General features: G+C 36.8%; 2 protein-coding genes and 1 long non-coding RNA gene across 5 annotated transcripts in view; 2 read left to right on the top strand and 1 right to left on the bottom strand.

Annotated features, from left to right (window-relative positions):
* The window catches only part of LOC118599088, a 12,167-nt gene extending 4,325 nt beyond the window's left edge, over nucleotides 1-7,842 (bottom strand). Inside the window, exons 1-2 of the long non-coding RNA XR_004948374.1 lie at nucleotides 7,720-7,842; nucleotides 3,917-4,077 (exon numbers count right to left, since the gene is read on the bottom strand). This is a non-coding gene — a long non-coding RNA (uncharacterized LOC118599088). The remainder of the gene's footprint in view (nucleotides 1-3,916; nucleotides 4,078-7,719) is intronic.
* Nucleotides 1-10,342, top strand: part of sv2ca (synaptic vesicle glycoprotein 2Ca) — a 29,697-nt gene extending 19,355 nt beyond the window's left edge. For 2 of the 3 annotated variants that reach the window (XM_024275459.2, XM_024275460.2), the window contains exons 5-13: nucleotides 3,817-3,950; nucleotides 4,385-4,474; nucleotides 4,818-4,928; nucleotides 5,004-5,092; nucleotides 5,423-5,587; nucleotides 5,655-5,788; nucleotides 6,405-6,611; nucleotides 7,733-7,892; nucleotides 7,958-8,141. In XM_024275459.2, the coding sequence (XP_024131227.1) occupies nucleotides 3,817-3,950; nucleotides 4,385-4,474; nucleotides 4,818-4,928; nucleotides 5,004-5,092; nucleotides 5,423-5,587; nucleotides 5,655-5,788; nucleotides 6,405-6,611; nucleotides 7,733-7,892; nucleotides 7,958-8,141 (1,274 nt within the window). Of the gene's footprint in view, nucleotides 1-3,816; nucleotides 3,951-4,384; nucleotides 4,475-4,817; nucleotides 4,929-5,003; nucleotides 5,093-5,422; nucleotides 5,588-5,654; nucleotides 5,789-6,404; nucleotides 6,612-7,732; nucleotides 7,893-7,957 lie in introns of all 3 variants that reach the window. The other variant, XM_024275461.1, reaches the window with a different exon arrangement.
* A 655-nt stretch (nucleotides 10,343-10,997) lies between these two features.
* Nucleotides 10,998-21,816, top strand: part of iqgap2 (IQ motif containing GTPase activating protein 2) — a 32,297-nt gene continuing 21,478 nt past the window's right edge. The window contains exons 1-4 of the mRNA XM_036213383.1: nucleotides 10,998-11,719; nucleotides 14,427-14,526; nucleotides 21,128-21,284; nucleotides 21,640-21,717. Of these exons, the coding sequence (XP_036069276.1) occupies nucleotides 11,674-11,719; nucleotides 14,427-14,526; nucleotides 21,128-21,284; nucleotides 21,640-21,717 (381 nt within the window). The 5' untranslated portion in view covers nucleotides 10,998-11,673. The remainder of the gene's footprint in view (nucleotides 11,720-14,426; nucleotides 14,527-21,127; nucleotides 21,285-21,639; nucleotides 21,718-21,816) is intronic.

Below are 21,816 nucleotides of genomic sequence, written 5' to 3' on the forward strand. Positions count from 1 at the left end.
AAAAAAAAAAAAAAAAAAAAAAACTCTTAGGATTAGTTTTTTTTCCTGTTTTAAACTGCCTCTTTTTGCAATGCAAAATTTTACTATACATATTAAAAAATACAAGAAAATCAAAATGTCGTCTCAAAAATATTGCCAGATTCTGCTCATTTGTCTCCTTTGTCAGCACAGAGTTACTAATGAATGCTTTTATTTCTAGAAGTATAGATTTTTGTAATGCCTTTCTCCTTGTTCTTCCCTAAAAGAGCTTATCAAACCTGCAGCCACTGAAGTCCTCTAGTATAGGTCTTTTCTTCATTCCTACATTAAAACCAAACTTTACAGTGAAGCTTTATTCAGTAACTATGGTCCTTGTCTCTGGATTTAAAGGTGCTTTTTTTTTAAAGAAGGCTCAAGATCTCTCTTTTTAACTTGAAATTTAGAAATATATATTTGCTCTATTTTTTTGAATGAAGTAGTCCATATTTTTAGTGACCAAACCTGCATAATTCTGGTAATCAGCAAAGGGAAAATTAAGGATACTCTGGTAGTGGTTGGGCTGCCCCCCACAAAAATCATGGACAACAAGATTCCCAACTCCCACTGAAAGTCCCTCAACCCTGCACCCATCCATCCAGCCACTCAGCCTTCTCAGTCTGGGATGTCAGTTTTACGCAACATTCCTATAATTGAGATTTCAGTTGTCTGAGGGAAAGTCAAACCCTCAGGGACAGGAAGTCATGCTACGTTTCTGCAGAGAAGTCACTGCTGAACAGCTTCAACTATTTCAATCTTTGTGCCCATTTTCTTCCACCTCCTCACTCTGGAGACACAGTTAAGCTCCAAATGAGACCAAATGATACCCCACCATCACCAAAACCATAATCTTGAATAAAACCCAGATAATCTTCACCATGAAGATTAAACCACGTTCTAACCATCAAACAACAAATATATTGGTTGTATTTGCTCTATAAGATTATTTAAAGAAATGTTATGTGATATTTGAGTGATTTCCTATTGTGGTTTTTAATGTATTTATTTTTACTCAAACCGCCAACAATTAGATTAGTTTCTCATCATTCCCTCTCATGGGATACAGCCGTCGTGCCACACAACAGATGCCAACAACCTTTGATATTGGCCTGTTTTTAGCAGCATTTTAATACACTGAGAGATTAATTCCAAGCAGTCTTTTTTCTGTTAAAACCATTAGCACTAACTCCTCACCCTGTGGCTTCCCTCCTACGCCTGGTGATGGATAATGGGGCTACACTCCTTTTGGAGCAGTCTCCGCATGAGGCGGGATCTGGGAAGTCACAACAGAGACCCCCGCCCGTTTAAAAAAAAATGTTTAGCATTTTATATGAAATTTGTGTGAGAGTCAGAAATATAAGAAATCATGAAGAGGATGGAATGGAAGTCCATCGAGAGGCTTTATAGACTTTTGGCAATTTAAAGATATGATTACATAAAATAAAGCGAATATGATCATATTTGAATTAAATATTTTTGCAAAAAAAGTTGACTAAATATCTGCATAAAAACAGAAGTTAACAGTTTTTTCTCTTGTATTTATGCTTTTACTTTTATACATGTTTTGCTACTAATATGCTTTAAATAAAACTAAGGGCACTTTGCATGGAAAAATGTATATTCATGATGTATGAATATTTGTATAATTCCTAGTATTTTGGGGTTTAGGAGAGTAACATGGCACTGTAATTTGCAGGGACTCATAATATTATTTTCTGTGCTGTTTCTCTGATCCACCAACACACATTCCATGTGTGAGCTGTTGTGCTTCACTTGTGTGCGAGAGAGTGCGTTTGTGTGCACGCAACGGTGATTAATGAGCCTGAAAGAGTGCCTGTGGGCTGCGATCAAGTGCAACAAGATTTCACATAACAGAAAACACTCAATTCAATCCCTACATTTTCAATTAACCCGTCCCTCTGCACCTCTTCCCCGGCAGAGTCACAGTAAAATTGAAGCTTACGCGTTACTACACTGAGGCTGCCAAGTGCTCCCTTTTAAATGCCATCTATTCTTTTTCTTCTCTTTGTGTTTTCAGAGCCAGATTTACTCTTAACATTTAAAATCAACCTTTCAGTTCGAGCAGTCTAATCGCCTCTGGTAAAGATACAGAAGAGTAATCTTTTCACAACATGTGATGTTATTAAGTCCTTGGCTCTTCACAGAATAGTTTTGAGAGCTATTAACTAACCCAAATTGCTTTTATTATTCTCTTAAAACTTGAAATCTACCAAAATAGTTATCTTCTGACTTTAAACAGATTTAGTATCTAAAGCGTTTAGAAAGCTAAGTGATAACTGAACCATTAAATACACATGCCCATGTTTTTTTATTATTATTATTTTACTGAAAAATGTATCTCATTTCCCAAAACATGCTGTTATTTCATAATAAAATCTCTTTCTCAAAAAACATTCTATCTTAAGGATTTCATTTTCTGGAACAGTATACGCATCAAAATAGCAGAAAGGACATGTTTTTTCATCTTTAAAAAACAATCGAAACAGTGACTTCTAAAATATCAAATGTGTAATTGCAAAATTAAAAAAAAAGTAGCATAAAAACAAAAGTATTATATCAATTTCTGAAGACCTAAAGTCATTGGTCTCTTATACCTCTCCACTGAATTTCCAAAAATGTGGTTTATCATGATTTTTCTTATAACAAATAATTTGCACATATTTCTGAAAATTGCTTTGTATATGATATAAAGATTTCTGAAGTACGGTTGTGTCTATTTGGATAATCATTATGTACTTCATCTCTGTCATGTTGACACCTAAGGATTCTTAATGACCTGAATGACCTGAAATAGATAATGATAATTTAGGTAAAAAAATGAAAAAACTAAAAGTACGTAAGGTAGAGCAGGGGTGGGATTATAGAAGTTTGCTTCCTCCCACTCCCTTTTTAAGGAACTCAAACTTCTCCTAAGGAAACAAACATGTTTATTTTATGCCTAGGAGTAATAATTAATTATTTGGTTGAACATATAAGTATTTTCCGATCAATTTTATGTGTAACTATCCTATATTGAAATGTTTTAGCATTAATATCTTGTTTATGCATTATTCTTGCTATGATTGCTTGAAATAAACCATTTTCCATTCCAATCCCATGTGACAAGGAACATTTTATTTCTAAACTGACACTGACTTTTAAATTTTTGGTTTAGTTTCTAAATGTATTTCTATATATATGTTGTAACTTTCTTTAACCTTGATTTTTACTCTGTTTTATATTCTTGTGTGTAGTTTCTTCTTCTTCTTAAAATCAGTTTTATTTCTTCAATAACATCGACCTGCCAGGGGACTGCAGACAGAAATTAGCTGGTGGTCAAAATCTAGCATATTTACATTTGCTTTTAAATGTTCACAAATATGCAATTTCCCTTTTTTAAATGAAGATGTATTTATAATTCTTTTTATTAAAATTACCTTATAACTACAAGCTCTGCCAGTGAAGGCAATATTTTACTAATATGGTCAATTAGCTGCTAATAAAAAGAGTATTGTCTCTAATATTTTAAACATTTTTTTTTAAATCCAGAAAAGAAACTTAAAGCAAATAAAATAATTGAAAATTATTTGAGAAAACAAAAAAAATCAAATAAAATTAAAAATAAACTTTTTTTTGCTGATTCCACTTTTTTCTTAAAGAAATGTGTTTTTATTTTTAAACTCTCTTACTTTGTCACAAAAAGATAATACTTCTGCAGTATTTATTGAGGATCTTGATTATTTCCACGTGTTAATTGCATTCAGCATTTGTTTTGATGGTGACATTTGCTCTCGTTTACAGGTTGGAGCTTCAGCATGGGCTCAGCGTATCAGTTTCACAGCTGGAGGGTGTTTGTGGTGGTGTGTGCCTTGCCTTGCGTTGGTGCCGTGGTGGCTCTTACCTTCATGCCAGAGAGTCCCAGGTTCTACCTGGAGGTGAGCAGATCTCCTGGAGACATGTTTGGGTAAAAGCTGTCACGGTTTCTCCTTCCGAGTCGGAGCGTGTCATCGCGCTGTGCCCCTGACCACACCTGTCAGGGCCCATCATCTTTACGTTCAGCACCTGTCAGACAAACCAAGAGCACTTTGACATTTTCCAGCAGATGAAATCTAGTCTAAACCGTGTGAGTCATGCAATAAGAAAAAAAAACAGTTTGGAAAACAGAAGCATAAAGATCTGTGACAGTAGGTTGGCTGCTACCGGGAAAATTACCCTTTGAAGTGAAATGACTCACCATTGTTGTGACTCTCATCATGAAGAAATCAAAGGACTGCATTAATATACAGTAATTGTGCACGTCAAGCTAATGCTGTGTTTCATCCTCGTTTTTTTTTTCTTTCCCTCCTGCACTTACTTTCCTTCCTGTCAGGTTGGGAAACACGATGAAGCCTGGATGATCCTCAAACAGATCCATGACACCAACATGAGAGCGCGTGGGCAGCCGGAGAAAGTCTTCTCTGTGAGTGTTTGTGCGTGTGTTGCACCATCTTAGCCGGGTTTCCTGATGCTTAAGGAAGCAAAGAGGCTTTTCTGCCACTGCTTGGACAGGTTTAATGCTTTCAGCTATTCAGGATCATGCCTGAATTATGACTGGTCTGAAAGCTGTTTGTGTCATTCAGGCTTAATTGCTGCATGAGCTGTACTTTAAGGAAAGCTGCTTAGTTGAAATTTGTTTCTTGAATTGATCGTCCACTACCTGCTGCTCATGATTTATTCTAAATAATGTATAAAAATAGCATAAAAATGTGAGCTGTGAAGTGTAAAAATTATGAATAATTGTGCTTCTTTTACTGATTTAAAAGGTGAACAGGATCAAAACCCCAAGACAGCTGGATGAGCTGGTGGAAATGGATTCAGAATCTAGAAATCCAGTTTCCAAGCTCTACTTCAGGTTAAAGGCTGAGATCCATGGGGTAACATTTTTCATTTATTTTAAACTCAGTTTCCACAGCCCTGACTTGATAACAAATCTCTCTTCTCAATTTCAGATCTATCTAAACCTAAAGAAGTGCTTTAACTACCCCATGCAAGAGAACATGATGCGGCTGGCCGTGGTGTGGTTCACACTCTCGTTTGGGTAGGAATATTTGCCTTGTTTTTGGTCAGGTAAAAGCTCTTGGGAATTACCATTGCCTTTCTGTCATCTTGATCTCCACTGAGGTATAAGTTACACGATCTCAAAATCAATCAAAGACAGGCGATCGATACTCTTCCATAGGTGGGTACTGAGATAAGAGCAAGAGAGCGCAAGATAAAAGAAAAGTAATCTTTGGAGTCTCCTTACTTTCTGCTGCGATCCTCCTATCAGTCTTTACTCAGACATTAGTCTAAATTCAATCATCTCTGACTGATCGGTGGATCAATTTAGTCTTGATACCCTGATGTCGTTTTGTCTCTGTGATTGCAGATATTATGGTCTGTCCGTCTGGTTCCCGGATGTCATCAAGCACCTGCAGGCCGACGAATACGCGTCCAAAGTGAAGATCCACAACAACGAACGCATTGAGAGCTTCACCTTCAACTTCACGCTGGAGAACCAGATCCACAAGAACGGCCTCTTCATTAATGACCAGTAAGAGGAGTCAGTAAAATGTTCACTACAGCAAAAATATTTTGTTAATTGATTCTGTTTCCCCCAGATTCATCAATATGAAGCTGAAGTCGGTCACTTTTGTTGACTCCACCTTTCGGAACTGCTACTTTGACGACGTCACGTCGGTGGGCTCTTATTTCCGGAACTGTACGTTCATCGATGCGTATTTCTACAACACAGGTGAGAAATCTGCTTGCATGGGTGGAAGAAAGGAAGAAACGTAACCTTTTTTTTCCTCTGTTTTGCCATGGATTTTGTATTTTACAACTTTAGTGGGGTTTATTTGAAAGATGACCTAAAAATACTGGATTGCTAAAAAGCCGAAACTTATTTTGTAACCAATTTACTAAATATATATGTATTAAACACAAAAATATAAACCTTAAACTGAAAAAAAATATTTCTGGATGCAGACAGATTTTCCCAATTTCTCACAAAGTATATGATTAATACATTTCTGATGTTAATATATTTATTTAAAATTAACCCTTTAACATCTGAGGCGTCGGCAGTGATGCTAAAACACAAAATCTTTAACATACTGTAAATGTTTCAACTGTTAACCCGATCAACGTGATTCCAGCAGATTCTGAAGGAGAAAAGCGGCTCATATGAGCCGCTTTTCTCCTTCAGAATCTGCTGGAATTACGTTGATCGGGTTAACAGTTGAAAAGTTACAGTAAGTCAAAGACCACAAACACTAAAGCTCTGGTGTTAAAGGGTTAAGGAAATGTATATTCATGCTTTATTTTCTCTTTAAACATTCATCTGATCTGTTTCTACCCGATGTGGGCAGATATTGATGACTCCAAGTTGATCGATGGCACAGAGGTGATCAACAGCACTTTCACTCACAACAAGATAGGATGTCAGATGACATTTGATGACGACTACAGCGCCTACTGGGTGTATTTCATCAATTTCCTGGGGACGCTGGCTGTTCTGCCCGGCAACATCGTCTCTGCCCTTCTCATGGACAAAATTGGACGTCTGTCCATGTTGGGTAAGACGCAGGAATTGTTTTTTAGTTCATTGAAGGTCCGTTTAGTCATGTTTCGCAGTTAGATGTGGCGTTCATTTTCTGAAGAAATGGAGGGGGACTTGGTGGCAGAAAAGATGCCGGCTGAAAAATCAGCAGCTGGAGAAGTCCAGAACTGGAAAAATCAACACCCCTCTCCCCAAATAGTACATTTCGGTTGAAAGATTATCTTGTTTTTGGAAAAAAAAAAAAAAAAAAGACAAATTTAACCGGCAACCCTAAGAGGTATATTTTTTTGGCGTTTTAAAGGGTAACCAAACAGGGAAGATGTAGGTTGACTCCACCCACAACCACAACTTGAAATCCAGTCAGAGGGGTGGGGCTGGGAAACAGGACTGTTATCATTACTGGAGCTGCAGATCATAACATGGGACTTGTGAAGCTTGCATGGCTTGACAAATCAAGAAATTTAACTGTAATACATCGATTACACCTGTAGGGGGCAGCACACAGACAGTTTTTGACTATATTTTCAAGAATTAAACACGCTTATTTTAATTTGTCAACAATTTGGCAATGAACAACATACAGCACTTTTAAAGCCCCATTTATAGATGGCAAAAGCCAAAAAAGTTGATTCAGTGTTTGGTTACCCTTTAAGCTTTGAACCTTTAACACCTGAGGTATGTTCGTCAAAACCTTTGACATTACTGCTTACACTGCTTAGCTGATCTACAGAGAAAAGTGATTTTGTGCTGGTAACCAACACTTTAAAGTGTCTTTTTACCAATATATTCCGGTACAAAGTTGCTTTTCTCTGCGACAGAATGAGCTGAGGGTTGAAGTTAACTGCGGTCAAATGTTAACACTGGTCCGGAGCTAAAGTATCAATGTAAAAATCTCAATATTTTTACAAATCTGAACACTTTTTATAACATTTTACTTTTTAACTCATAAAGTGTTTACTCTCTAAGCTGTTCATACTCATTAAAAAGTGTTAATAAAATGGCAACAACTCTGAAATCTAGTAGAATTTCCATTTCTGGCGACTGATTTTTATCCACCATCATGTCTGCCACCAAGTTCTCCTGGAAAAAAGAGTTTTAATCAAGTTTTAACAACTTTTCCATACACATATCCATCAGGTGGTTCCATGATCCTCTCGGGCATCAGCTGTTTCTTCTTGTGGTTTGGCACCAGCGAGTCCATGATGATTTTCATGCTGTGCCTTTACAACGGCCTGAGCATCTCAGCCTGGAACTCCCTGGATGTGGTCACTACAGAGTCCTTCCCGACTGTCAGGAGGTGAGAGGACAAATACATTTTTACATGATTCTTACATGACACATGATTGTTCCGTCTGTCAACAGGGGGACAGGTTTCGGGTTCTGTAACGCTCTTTGCAAGCTGGCTGCGGTGTTGGGGAACCTGATTTTCGGCTCTCTGGTTGGCATCACCAAAGCCATCCCTATCCTCATGGCGTCGTCCGTGCTCGTTGGTGGAGGCCTGGTTGGACTTCGACTGCCTGACACCCGTGCGAATGTTCTCATGTAACACCGCTATTCTTTTTGTCATTGGAAAGTCCTGGAAACGTTTTTGGAACATGTTCTACAAGCGATTTATTTAAATTTTCCCACTAAAAATCCAGTTTTGTTAGAATTTGATGCACTAATACAGATTGTCAAGCTACTACTAGCTCAGCCGGAATTATTTGGAAATTTGTGGAAAGAAAAAATCTTGATTCCTTAAACTTCCGTTGGAGTTTTCCTTAAGTGATTTCCGTCATAACTGTGCTCCGAGACACCGCAGGCTTGAAGCTTAAAGCTTTTTAATATTGATACAGTCTTATTAAGACAAGCCAGATGGAGAGAAAAGGGAAAAACAAGCTGTAATGAGCACAACCAGCCTGCTGTGTGACAACGCAGGGAATAGATGATCAGACGGAGCAGACTCATTGACAGCTGGCTTACCCACAAGACCCATATGCAGAATACGGGACATGTTTGCTAAAGGTTATCTAAACGAAACACAAACATGCTGCCATACACTAACATGTGACCCCATCAGTGTATCGTCGATACATGCTGCTGCATTTGAGAGAAGTCACTTACTTTCCCACACAACCATGACTCAATATAAAAGTAAAAAGTAAAAGTATGCAATATAAAATCTGGGGATGCTCCCTTCATTTCCTCTTGTGTTGTTGTGAAAGCCTGTGGTGAACGGGTCATTTTGTCTTGTGTTGGTTGGTGGGACTAAAGTTCTGTCCTGAACTGCCCCTCTCGGGTTTAGCCTTGTGTCGGATCCTGCTTTTTGGCCCTGATGTTTCCTGCTGCTTCCCTTTGATAATACTGAACAGCCTTTTTTTAATGTGCCTCTCCTTGACTGGAGCCGTCTGCTGTTAGTTGTGTGCTGTACAAAGGAACAAACAGGATTTAAACAGACATATTTTTAACAGATAAAAAAAAACAGTGAGGTGTACACACAGATATATCTATACATATGAGTTTATATATAGGTGAGATTACTCTTCAACTAAAAAGTTTCAATTTTTTTTGCTTTGTCTTTTTATTTTCTACATGAGATGTTTTAAATATTTTACTTCCATCGGTTTGTTTTTCTTATAAATACTTTAATTGTTGCTCTTTTTTTTTCATCTGTAGGGTCATTTTTTTAATTCTTATAAAGCAACAAATATCTAAAAATCCAAATTATTTATAATTTGAAATGTATGCATGACCATATTTTCACTGTCAGTCATTTTGTTCCATTTTCTTCAGTTTTTGTGCTGTTATTGTGGTTCTATAATTTCTCATTGGTTTCCAACTCACTCTCACGCAGCGAATGCAAAATACTAAAAATTGTCATTAATTTGAATTTTTTCTGATATTTTTGTAAAATGGCATGACAACTCATTGTGAAGGTTAGTGCAGCTAAATAGATTAATCTTTATTTTTGAGCTTATAATTCAAATACCTGCAAAATAAAGTATATAGACACAATAAAAGACTTATTACAAGCCCTGATAACAAGGATATGAGAAAAGCTGAACAGATTTCGAATTCTTTGGCCATTTAACTAAAAACTCTTCACATGTTTTTGACTTTTTTTTCTGTAAATCTTTATTTATATAGTCTAAAAGTGCATCTGTGTGTGTTAAAGGCAATTAAAGGAGTATTTTTTGTGGGGCCTCCATATGGATGCATGAATGTAAATATAATGTACATATCAAAGCCAATATCAGTAACACTCTGGGTTAAATGTGTGCAAACTTTATGACTGACTCGTGTGTCGTTTGCTTTGTCCGAGCGATAACTCCACGTACTGTAACTCTGTTTTACAGCTTAGTGTGTCCTTTGCATTCACCTGTTTTTGTGTGTGTTTGCCAACTTGCATGTGTGTAACAAAACCTCACATTTTTGTGCTTAATTTTAAGTACTAATCGTCCTAAAAGAAAAAAATGGCAATAGTGGGTTTTATGGTGAAGAAAAAATGTGAATGTATTATTCTTGTACTTTTTGTTTCTTTATATTTTGGAGGTAGTCAAATGTGAGTTAATAGTATACTTGTGAATATCATTGTGAACGGCTTGCCACTGAGCGATGCAGTCAAAAAAAGATCCATGAGTGTGAAAATCTGTGAAAAAAAAATTGCCAAATAACACCCTGTGAATGATGTTAAACACCGGAAAGACAGGGATCGCAGGCTGTGCTGCTTTTGAACACAAATAATAATAATAAAAAAATGTTCCAAAGCAAATTGTGCTTTTAATTTTTATTTTACCTCCTCGGGACCCCTTGAATCCCTTTTGAGGTCACAGGGCAGCTGTGGCAGAGTTCATCTTAAACAGATCACCAGTCTGTTGCAAAGCCAATATCTTATCATGTTAAACTTTTATTTATTTATTTTGCTAAAGTCAACTTGATGCTGTTTAGCGAATGTTGACTTCTCAGTAGACTGAAATGACTTGGCCTAATAAAAACAGAAACACAAATTTTGCTAAAAAAAACAACAACACTATTTTTGAAACTTTTGCAGTGAAAATTAGCACATGAAAATATAGTATCACAGAAATACTTTTTTTTTCTTAGAAAAAAAAACAGCAGAGCAAATAACACAATAAAGACTAAAAATATTTCAAGGTACCTTTTGCAGAAATTGTAATACATGATTGGCAAATTTGTCTCCATCTGTAGTAACAGTTGAAAAAAGCTGCCACCTAGTGGCTAAAGTTAGGTATTGTCACAAGGAAAGTGACCAGTGTTTTTTGCATTCGTTTTGCCTCACCTTTATAAGGTTAGATATATTTCCTAGAAATCTTCTAAAAGTGAAAATAATAGTAATAATTTGTTTAAAATTTCAGATACTGTATTTATTTATTCTTGGTTGAAGTAATATGCTAACTTATTAATGTCAGTGGGACTTATTCTTGTAGATAAGGGTTGATTTTTAGATATTTCATCTCCAAAAGAAGACCAGCTAACATATTAGCTTAAAGAAAACTCCAAAACTGAGACCTAATTTGGAGTAAAGCTATGGCAATTTCTATTTTACTAAAAGTTTGGTTAATTTTAAACAAAACCAGCAAAAATGTTAATTGAGTTGTAAAAAAAACAAAACAAAAAAAAACGTATTTTTGCTCTCCACACAAAGTGTGCCACATACCCTAGATAACAAAGTGTATAATGTTGGGTTAAATAAAATTGCTGAGGCTTTCTTGGTTAAAACATAATAGAAGGTAACACCTTATTTGTCCAGCAGGGGGTGCAAAAAACCTACTTTTAGCGGCGCTGTCATCACAGAGGTGAATCGAGATAACGCCAAGCCGGAGCTGTTCTGTCAGGAGGGAGGCAAGCAAGAGTCACACTCACCATGGGGGATGTCCGCTACAAGCCACGACGGACACTTTCATAAAACTTTAGAAACTCTTTTTTCCCCCCGAACTGTTTCTTTTTTTTTTTTAATTAACCTTAACAGATGTTTATCCATATTAGTTAATCAAGGAAGGCGCGGCATTTTACGTTAGCTTGTTGGCTGAAGTTGTTTCCAGTTCAGACGAGTTCACGAGTGGAGGAAACGCGGCAGGATGTATCATGAAGAAACTACAGGGTTACAGAAGCCTCGCTATGGAAGTAAGTACAAACTTTGTAACGGGTCACTGGAGTGAACAGCGTCCAGCCCTGACTTTGTGCGCGGTTTTCTTTTGAACAAGCTAGCGAGTGAAAGTCACGCGCCTGTGTGATGAGCAGCAGGTGGTTCACCTGGGCACTCTTAGCATCTATACGCCAGTATTTTTTTAATTATTTTTACCAGCATTATATAGTAGGATAAAGTTAATAGAGGGTGACTTCAAGTGAACAAACTAAACAAAAATATACGCTTTTAAACATGTACAATTAAGTCTCTTTTTTCCAATTGAACTTTGGTCCTCAAATGCACCACCGTGACTTTTGTGTTTATTTCAGGTCGGAAACCTGCATATCACCATGTTGACACATGAACTTTTTTTTTTACTTCATAGGTTAAACATTAACATAGAAAATCCAGAGCTATTTGGAAATGTACCTTCTGACTCTGTCAGGAATCTACCAGTTAACTGATAAGACCAAGAGTACAAACATCCAAAATCTGTTCAAAAATGACTCCAAGTCTGGCTGAACTGAATCAATCTTGCTGTTGCATATTCACTCGAAAAGTTTACGTTAAAGGGAGCATGTTTGGAATTTTTATTAAACATGTATATGAATAAACGTTGATGTGCAGAAGGTGAATCAGGTTTTTTAAGTTGACCCCTGGATGTGTGGAGGTCAAAATCAACGTCATTCCTCAGCCCAAGAATGGCTGTTGTCTTATGGATGTGGCTGGGAAACAAACCAAGCGAATGAAAGTTCTTTTTTTTATTGTTTTGTTGCCCACATATCACCATAGTTGATATATACCCCCTACTAAACAAAAAAATTATGAGTCACAAGGACAGACAGCGTAACTCCGGTCCAGTGATCCCGTGGCACACAAAAGCAACAAACCCATCCTGATAGTTAAATATAAAGCTCTGTGCACGGGTGCAGGCGGGCTTGTTCAGGAAGTGCACCAATGAGTCAGTAGAAGTTATGTGTAATGGCTGCACTGCAGCTGCCAGAACTGCCTTGAAAATGAGCTTTGATGCACATTTTCAGTGGTGTCACTGCTGCAGCTGTGCTCCACATTTCCGATGTCGTTGCCTAATAATGCTGTTTACGCATTTAGATATAAGACGTCTCAGCCAGATGTTGAGATGTGCCCATTTCTTTCAGATTTTACCCCTTCAATATATGCTATAAATCTGCAGCTCCAGAGCTACGCGGGACTCTTTGACCTCTCGATTGTAGCTCTCTCGTTAAAGGAAAATAAAACATTTTTAAAAAGTATAACTGTAAAAAGTAAGTAGCAAAAAAACAAAACAAAACTTGATTCAATTCATTTACAAACAGTCGAAAGAAAGGAATTGCATATCAGAAGCTTTTTGACATATTTTTGAGAGCCAGATTTTCCATTTTTAAACAAATTCAAGAATTTGAAGTTTTTAAGAAAAAAAATTGTCACCAAATTATTTTGTTAATGATTTTTTTTCATTAGATTTGCAAAATTTTGTCTGAATATTGAAAATCTAATGATTTGCTGCATTGAGATGATCCTATGTGACGCAGGATGTCTATTACTTTGAAAGGAAGTCGTGAAAAATTATAAACTATTTCACTTAAAAAAAATCTTAATTTTAATTTGCCAAAAAAGTTTTATAGTCATCATAATTGTAACATTAATATAAAAACAAATCGGTGTCTAGTTTCCCTGAAAAGTGAAAAAGACTTAAAGGCTCTTTAAGTGTTGAAGGTTGCAGTTCCCTGGCCTAAACTGTCTGAGCTCTATTCCTGAACTTCTGAGACGGTGCCTTGACTTGGCCAGAAATAAAGAGATTTGATTGGATTACAGTAAGTCCTGCAGTCTGTCAGAGTTTTCTGTTCACTGGTCTCTATTTACAGTTTGACAGAAGTACTTTGTGGGTAAGAATTCGGATGAATTTTTAAAATAAAAACCCACTCCAATGAAAAATGTTCTTGTAGCATTTTTCTGATGACAGAGGACATATGTAACCCTTGTTCTATCCTGATTACATAAAAAGTGGGGTCATCTGGCCCCCATAAGAGAGCACAAGGGTTAGCAAAAATTCAGCTTAAAATTGCATTTCTGAGTATTTCTTCATTCATATCGCTATAAGTCAGGAGCAGACGAATAACCTATTTGAAAAAGAGCATTTGTAATGTAGAAAATACGCTGGGTGGACTACAAGCTCCCTGCTCCTGTCCATTCAGATCGATCCACTCGTAGACGACGTGATCCATCTTTGTTTTGCTTGTTCGAGCTGCTGTCTGGTTTGAAACAGTACGGCTGGATTCCTCCATTATTGCTCGCCAATTTGTTGCAACGGTGATGTTGAGGATTTGAGGCGCTGTAAGCTAGCAGATGAGCATGTAAAATATGGATGATGGGAAGTGGGGGGAGGCTTACTCCGCACCAACAGTCCCACCCACAACTTAGAGGTGAATTCCTTGTGAGCTTCTTCTCCTCTGCAGAAACTATGTTCTAAAATGACTGTTTAAACAAATGGACAAAAACGGCACAGTCATAACTAAAAGACCACTGGGAACGCTTTTAAAATAGATCATAGAGGATCTGAGTGGGACTTTAAAGATTCATGACAAATCTGCCACCATCAGTGTGGAAATGCGCCTTTAAAAAAGGCCAGAAAAGCAATACTAGTAAATATGCGGTTCTGATTTTTAGTTTTTCCACTTTATCCAGCCATTCAGGACGATGAAAGGCTATCGGCGGAGGAGATGGACGAAAGGAGGCGACAGAACATCGCGTACGAGTACCTGTGTCACCTGGAGGAGGCTAAACGGTAATATGGAAGGAGGAAAAAAGAGTTTTCTGGATGAGTCCAGATGTTTATTGCTTTGTCACAGTCTGCTCATGTAAGACAGTTCAGGGCAAGGTTGATGCATACAGACATTCCTAATCAGTAATAATAATATATGAAGGAATAAAACTGGATTTGGAGGTATTATTTTAAAAGTAGAGTCACAATTTTACTGTAAATAATGTACAAAAAAAAATCAATGTTACTTTCATTTTACTAAAGCATGACATCTTGTGTAAAAGCTGCGCGAGTGAGCATGAAACCAAACCACTTCCTGCCTTCTTCAATAGGGCGTCAGGAAGTGTTCGAGCTTCTCCTAACCCTCAGATTCTGATGCCTTAAAACTCAAATCTCATCAAGATGTTTGCAGGATTTGTGCAGAAGTTATCTCCTCATTGCAGCTCAGTGTTCGGGCTTCTAGACGCACTTTGTTTCTCAGATTGTTAGTTGACAGCTGAAGATGCACTTTGACTCAGAGTACTCAGCTACAGTAGATATTTCTGTCACAGGATTCTGGGAGTTTATAAAGACTAAAATGATCAGTTTTTTTAAGAAAACACATTCTTATAAAATTAGTGTTTGCCAATGAACAATGAAGTAACTTTCACCCTCTAGTCTCCTGTTTCCTCAGCCAAAGTCTGCAGTGTCTGTGTTACTCCTGTCAGTCGTGGAATGGGACCTCCACTCGCTGAAATGTGTCCAGTTGGATTAGGATTAAAAAGACCTTTTTAATGAAGGATTAAGCCACAGAGAGCACAGGATTAGGTTCTGGTTTTAGGAGTCAAATGCCGGTACTATGAAACAGGATTTAGAGTTGGCAAGGTAACACTTCTATGGAAACTTGTGGCAACCAATCAATTATCTCAGACAATGGGAGGAAAAGGAAGGCAGAGACAGAGTAAACACCTTGATTTTTTTTTTCTCCTCTACAGGTTCAGCCTTATGAAAGGGTCAGGGTTAAAAGATCACCTCTTTTTATTTCTACCAGATCTTAAAATTATGCAAATAAAAAATAAGATCATTGTGACAAAATCTGCACAGATTTATATAAAGAATTGATTGAAATACAAATTAGACCTTGATTCATTGTAAAATTTAGTATTTTAATAGATGAGGATTTTTTTTGTACATCAAGTAGTTTATCCAGACTTTTAGTTTAGTATAGATCCTGTTCCCTCCATAGCAGTTAGGTTGGAGTCTGAACTTTGACTTACAACAACAGCATCTTGCAACACCTTATTTCTTCAGTTTTCAGGCAGTTTAGTAAATATTTGGGTGCGTAATCACTTCTGTTCGGCTTATAAATTTCTATTTTATTTACACTTCTTTTATTTAATTTTATATATTTTTCTTTCACTGTTAAATTTAGGGCTGCACAATATGAAGAAATGTTGTGATGTGCAATATTATTTATCAATGGGATGACGATATAACTCGCGATGCATGAACAAATATCAAAAACAACATAATTTTAATCTCACTGCAACAGTTTTATTTAAATAAAAGTCGATAGAAATTATGCAGCAAGTTATCTCAGTAGGACATCAGTAAGAACTTAAATATCGGAGAAACACACAAAAAAATTATCTCTCTTTCTGGTTGGACTGCCCTAAACTAATATATACATCAGTTAAGGACACTGTAGATGGTGTGCACTTTGGGTTTATAAAAGCATAATGGTTTGTCTGTGCATGTGTGTAGACATTTTAGCTAATCTTTTATCGTGGTTTACTCCGTCTTTTGTGAAACGCATAATGATATCATGATGTCAATACATCTTCGGTTTATATTTATTATTAAACCGTGACAGGAAATAAATATTTAAATCTAAATAACCTGCTAATGAGCTTTCAGATTTGACAAAAATAGTAATTTCATTTATATTGTGATATCTATCATTATAGCATGATAGGAATAAAACTATATTGTGACATAAAAAAATAAATATTGCCCAGCCTTATCGTTCTTCTATTGTCTTTACTGTTTTTTTTGATTTTTTATAATATATGCTGCTGATCTCTTGGATAGAATACCCTTGAAAAAGAAGTGCTGATTTCAGTGGGTCTTCATCCGGTTAAATAAAATAAACAGATAAATAAATGAATCTATTGATCAGGAAGGATTGCACTTTTGAAGTAGTGATGTAGAGGAGAACTTTGAACAAACTCTCATCCATAATAGTTCTGAGCACTCTCTCCACCCTGTACCGGATATAGTCCTATGGAGGGAGATCTCCTGTAGAGAGTCTGTGTCCGGCCTGAGACTGGAAGGTCGTGAGTTCAAATCCAGGCTGAGTCATACCAAAGACTCTGAAAATGGGACCCGGTGCCTCCCTGCTCGACACACAACTTTAAGAGGTTGGATTGGGGGATTAAACCACCAAATGGTGTCCCAAGTGCGGCTGTGTCTGCAGCTCACCGCTCCCCCAGGGGATGGGTCAAATGCGGAGAACAAATTTCACACACCTACATGTGTGACAACTAATGAGGCTTTAACTTAACTTGACCTTTAATGAACAAATATTGACATTTGGCTTAGTCTGATTTGATTAAATTTCTGTTTTTCATACTGTTTGTATCTGTTAAACTAAAGCCTGTACCCTGCTGGTGCAACCATCAAATTTCCCAGTGTCTTTATCTTATCTTATTGCTTGACCCACTTTTGGTCAAGCTTCAACTGTCTGTGTTAACTCCCTGTAGAATGAAAGAGAATCAGGTCTGTGACAACAAAAGTTGTTTATTACCAAAATACTTCCACTGCTTTGTTGTTGATTAGGCCATTTGGGACATTTTCACAGACATATACAGACACACGTACGTTTTATTAGTTAACACCCCGAAAGCTTTAGAAAAAGCTCTCTTCATCACCTGGATTGATCTTGGAAAAAACATTCAAGCAGAATTTCAGAATGTTTAATGTGGGCGATTGGCATTTAGATTTCCTGTCATTCAGTTTCATCAGTTGCCTGCAGCTGCCTTTAAAGTTTTTTACAGTTTCTATGAAATGGTTGTGTTGATACCTCCGATTCAGGAAAGACAGCAGCAATGCAGGCCCTTCATCCTTTATGCCAAGCTGAATTTGTGCTGCTCTCTAACGTCTGATTTTTCTTTCATTTGTCTTTCCTTGTTATTGTGATATGTACTACAGCTGATTTACATTTTCTCTAATTATAAATAGAATGGACATATATTTTTAAGTTTACAGTATTCAGTTTTGCTCAAGCATTTCTGGATTATTGTGGATTTTTTTAGGGTCACACTTTTCCATCCAAATGTCTTTTTCTGTATTCATAAACACTTTAGAGATGATGGAATTTTTTCTTTATGCTAATATTGTAAACATTTTTCCCATGTATCTGCATAAATAATCCCTTAAATTAGTAATCTATAAATCCTCAATGTTTGATCTTAAGTTTTTCTTTAAAAAAAGCTATTTTAAATTACCAGTTTTCATGCTGCTAAACCCAACTTCAGTCATTTTACAATAGATGGTAGAAAACAAAAGCATGTGTGGCAAGTTCTACTGTTTTTTGTTTCGACAAACTATACTGGACCCATTCACGATGCAAAATATATAAAAATAAATAAGTGGAACTGTCGTGTTTTGTTAAAATGTTCTTTTTCTCTAATTTCTGCACCACATCGATTGTTTTGTTGCACAAAAAAAATCCTTTATCTCCAGCTTTTGTTTTTGTGAATCGATTTTTGGAATGTCCACGCTCTTCCAGACCACACAGGCTTTGTGGTGAATTGATCTCTGGGTTGAGACTTTGTACCTCCACTGATCTGTAAACAGAAAGTGTCCTTTATTTGTTGCCTTTTTGGATGGGGAATCCCTTTGCTTTGCTTTAAGGCGACATCTCGCCGTGAGCGGTGTTACACATGGTCAGCCCTTCTGCATGTGTCATTTTTATAATTTAACATTCGGACATGTAAACAATACAAGTGTGTTTGCTTTTGTAGAATTGGCAGAGCATGTTGGGAAGACTTTACAATACTAAAGCTGTGATTTGGTATTTTTGGATATATACTGAAAGAAAAAAATGTTTTTTTAGTTTACAAAGTCATTTTTTAGCTAAGTAATGCCACCTATGAGTGTTCTACATTTGTCAGACCTCTATAACAATTTGTCTTTGTTGGAGCCAAGCATAATTACTCAGTGTTGATTTTTTTTGTTGATGTTGGCTTCTTTTTAAGCCTGTTTCCCATGGCATGTGAAGGCTGTCACTTGATAAAAGCTCGTTAGATTACTTGCCTCCAAGGCTAGCAAAAGCTTGTGACCATCATAACGTGACAGAATGACACTAGCCATTATGCTATTCAGAAAGCAAAAACAGCAGAGTTTATAAACCATCCTTTAAAGGTGAGCTTATATAAACCATGAAGCATTATTTTGTTAATACTTTGATTTTACAATCAGAGGAAAGCCCTTTATTTTGGAAGGATGTAAACAGAACTATTTGCCTGTCCAGCTTCCTCAAGCAGGTTTTCCCATTGTTTTAAGCACAGGAAGTGAAATTTCACAGGAGAACCGTGTAACCAATCCAGGATGTTTCTTAAATATAACTCAACATTTGAGACTATAAATCCCTTCATTTTTTAAATGTGAAGACACTTATAAGACTACAAAACTGCACTTTTATGCTATGTGTTTAGGCTGAAGTCATTCCTAAATCTAGATGTGTTCTCCTTTGGAACAATTGTTGGTTTGATGTTGCTGGTTTATTATCATGTCGGTATTCAAACACGGCAAAGGAATTTCTCTCTTTCTAAAATTCCTGTAGAGGAAAAAAAGCAATTTAAGTGATGTAATGACCTATTCTTAACAATATTTGGACAGACTGTCTAAAATAAGACATTCTTTACATTGAGAACAAAGAATCATCAAACATTTCTTTTAAAAATACACCGTACGTTCTGATTCTAATGGAGTACAGTCTGCTAACTCCTGATTAATCCATGACTGGTTTTGTGCCTCGTCTGTTCCTAAAGGTGCCTGACTTACACACTTCACTGACTTTGTTTTTCAAAGTGCAAGGGATGTTGTAAATGTGCTGACAAATGTTGTGCCTCTCTGCCACCATCATAGGCTTTTATTAATCTAAGCAGAGCTTAATCAGCGTGCATGTGGGAGGGAAAGCATTGTTGCTGTTTCCAAAGGGAGAATCTAATAAACCAAGCCTCTAAATAAATTACAGGTCATATTTTTTTACTGAAGGGAACATGAGTTAAAAGACTGATGAGCCCATAGATTTTTATGTGAAATTTCCAACAGTCATGAGCTTACATGATGTCACTTGCAGTCAGACAGATAATGTGTAACAGACCTCGGTGATCTGCACGGTGAATGACCATGCACACAAATGATTCACAAGTTATTTGGAATAGATTTTGTCCACCACCTCTGGGAACAGCCTGGCAGACACTCCAGCCACAGCAGTTCCAGCTGTTGAAGGGAGTTTGCAGCTTAAATGAGGTCAACGCAATTCTATTTCACTGAACACTCTATAAAGTATGTTGTTACATAGGCTGAATGAACCAAAACGGGGTTTATAGTTGTGTTGTTTTGAGCTCTGGATATGTCAAATGACAAGTACTGTAAGCACCAGCTCTCTGATTCTTGGTGTTTAACTAGTTTTGCTGTGACGCTAGACTGTAATGTTGTTCATAAAAACATCCGTTTCCCTCACACCAACAGCCTGCTGCCATGTTCCGTTTAACCTTGTGAGTGTAATGAACTAACGGTGTGTTTGGGTCTGGACAGTCCAGTGTTTCCTGTTAACAGTAAATACATGCATTGATGGACTTTTTCTTTTAAAGTCTATTCTGATGAAAACCATGTTTTTAACACGTTCTTGTGACATTTTTCTGATGATGGAAGTCATATATAAATAAAATTAAGCTTAAAAATTTCTTTCTGAGTATTTTTCAAATTGTTGTGAAACAGGAGCAGATAAAAAAATAAAAAATTAAAAATAACTTGGTAAACATGTATAACATAGTAAATATGTTGGGCGGGCCACAGGCTCCCTGCTCCCCTCCATTCGGATGCATCCACTTGCAGACAAATTAATCCATGTACGTCTTTGTTTTCCTCGTCCGAGCTGGCATCTGCTTCAAAACTTTTTAGTTTCAAGGCAGTTTAGAGGCAAATTTCTAATGAACTACAGGCAAGTTTATTTTATTTTGTCAAAAATTTGGCAATGACCAACATGCAGCCATTTTAAAGCCCCATTTATAGAGCTCAACATCCAAAAATAGTTGATTTAGGGTTTGGTTACCCTTTAGTGTGATGCTGAGGTGACCCCTTATTTTTTCCTTTTTTTCTCTAAAATGTTTTAGTTATCTCAACGTTTGAAATATGATTCTTTGCTATATAAAATTATGTTTTTTTGCTTAGCTTGTAAGCATCAGGAAATCCTGTCTTTTATAGTTTTCATTTTTATGTGTAATTAAACTTTCTTTATGGCACTAACCCACTTGACAGAAATTTTAATTAAATTCCTCAGCAGCTGGCTTTTATTGCGGTCAAAAGGTCACAGCTTAAAACATTTCTTTCAATGTTTTTTGATGTCTTCTTTCAGGTGGATGGAAGCCTGTTTAGATGAAGAATTGCCCCCTACCACAGAACTGGAGAATAGACTGAGGAATGGCGTCTACCTTGCCAAACTTGCCAATTTTTTTGCCCCTAAAATGGTGTCTGAGAAAAGGATCTATGACAGAGATCAGTGCCGCTATAAGGTAAACCTGCTGTGATGTTCCCCCTTTGAGTATTTGGACCACATATTTGCAGATTGCATCACATGTGAGGAACTCCGTTTCCAGGCATTTCCTGACTGCTGTAAAACGGTTTTATACAGGAAAGGAGGTAAAGGTGGCAGGCCAGCTTTCCTTCATGTGCAGCTGTTGTGTTTGTAAAGAGGAAGGACTTAAAAATCGCATGGGGAAATGATCATTCATCTGCTTTACAATTCCGCCATCTATAAATGATCAAATCAGTACTTAGTTTATTATTTTTTCTCTTTTTGTGCAAATGTAATTTGACCATCTCTTTTCACCTCTTCTAATTATGAAGCTGCATTGCACTGTTTTTCAGAATAAAGGCTTACACTTCAGACATACTGATAACACAGTGCAGTGGCTCAGAGCCATGGAGTTGGTGGGCCTCCCTAAGGTAAGACACTTCAGTAGATACTTGTTCCTGTTTCTAATATATGGTCTTTACAAGACAGGAAGTGTGTAGTCTCACATTAGAATGCTTTCATACGCATTC

The sequence above is a fragment of the Oryzias melastigma genome, linkage group LG9 (assembly GCF_002922805.2).
Source record: "Oryzias melastigma strain HK-1 linkage group LG9, ASM292280v2, whole genome shotgun sequence".
Taxonomy (NCBI): domain Eukaryota; kingdom Metazoa; phylum Chordata; class Actinopteri; order Beloniformes; family Adrianichthyidae; genus Oryzias; species Oryzias melastigma.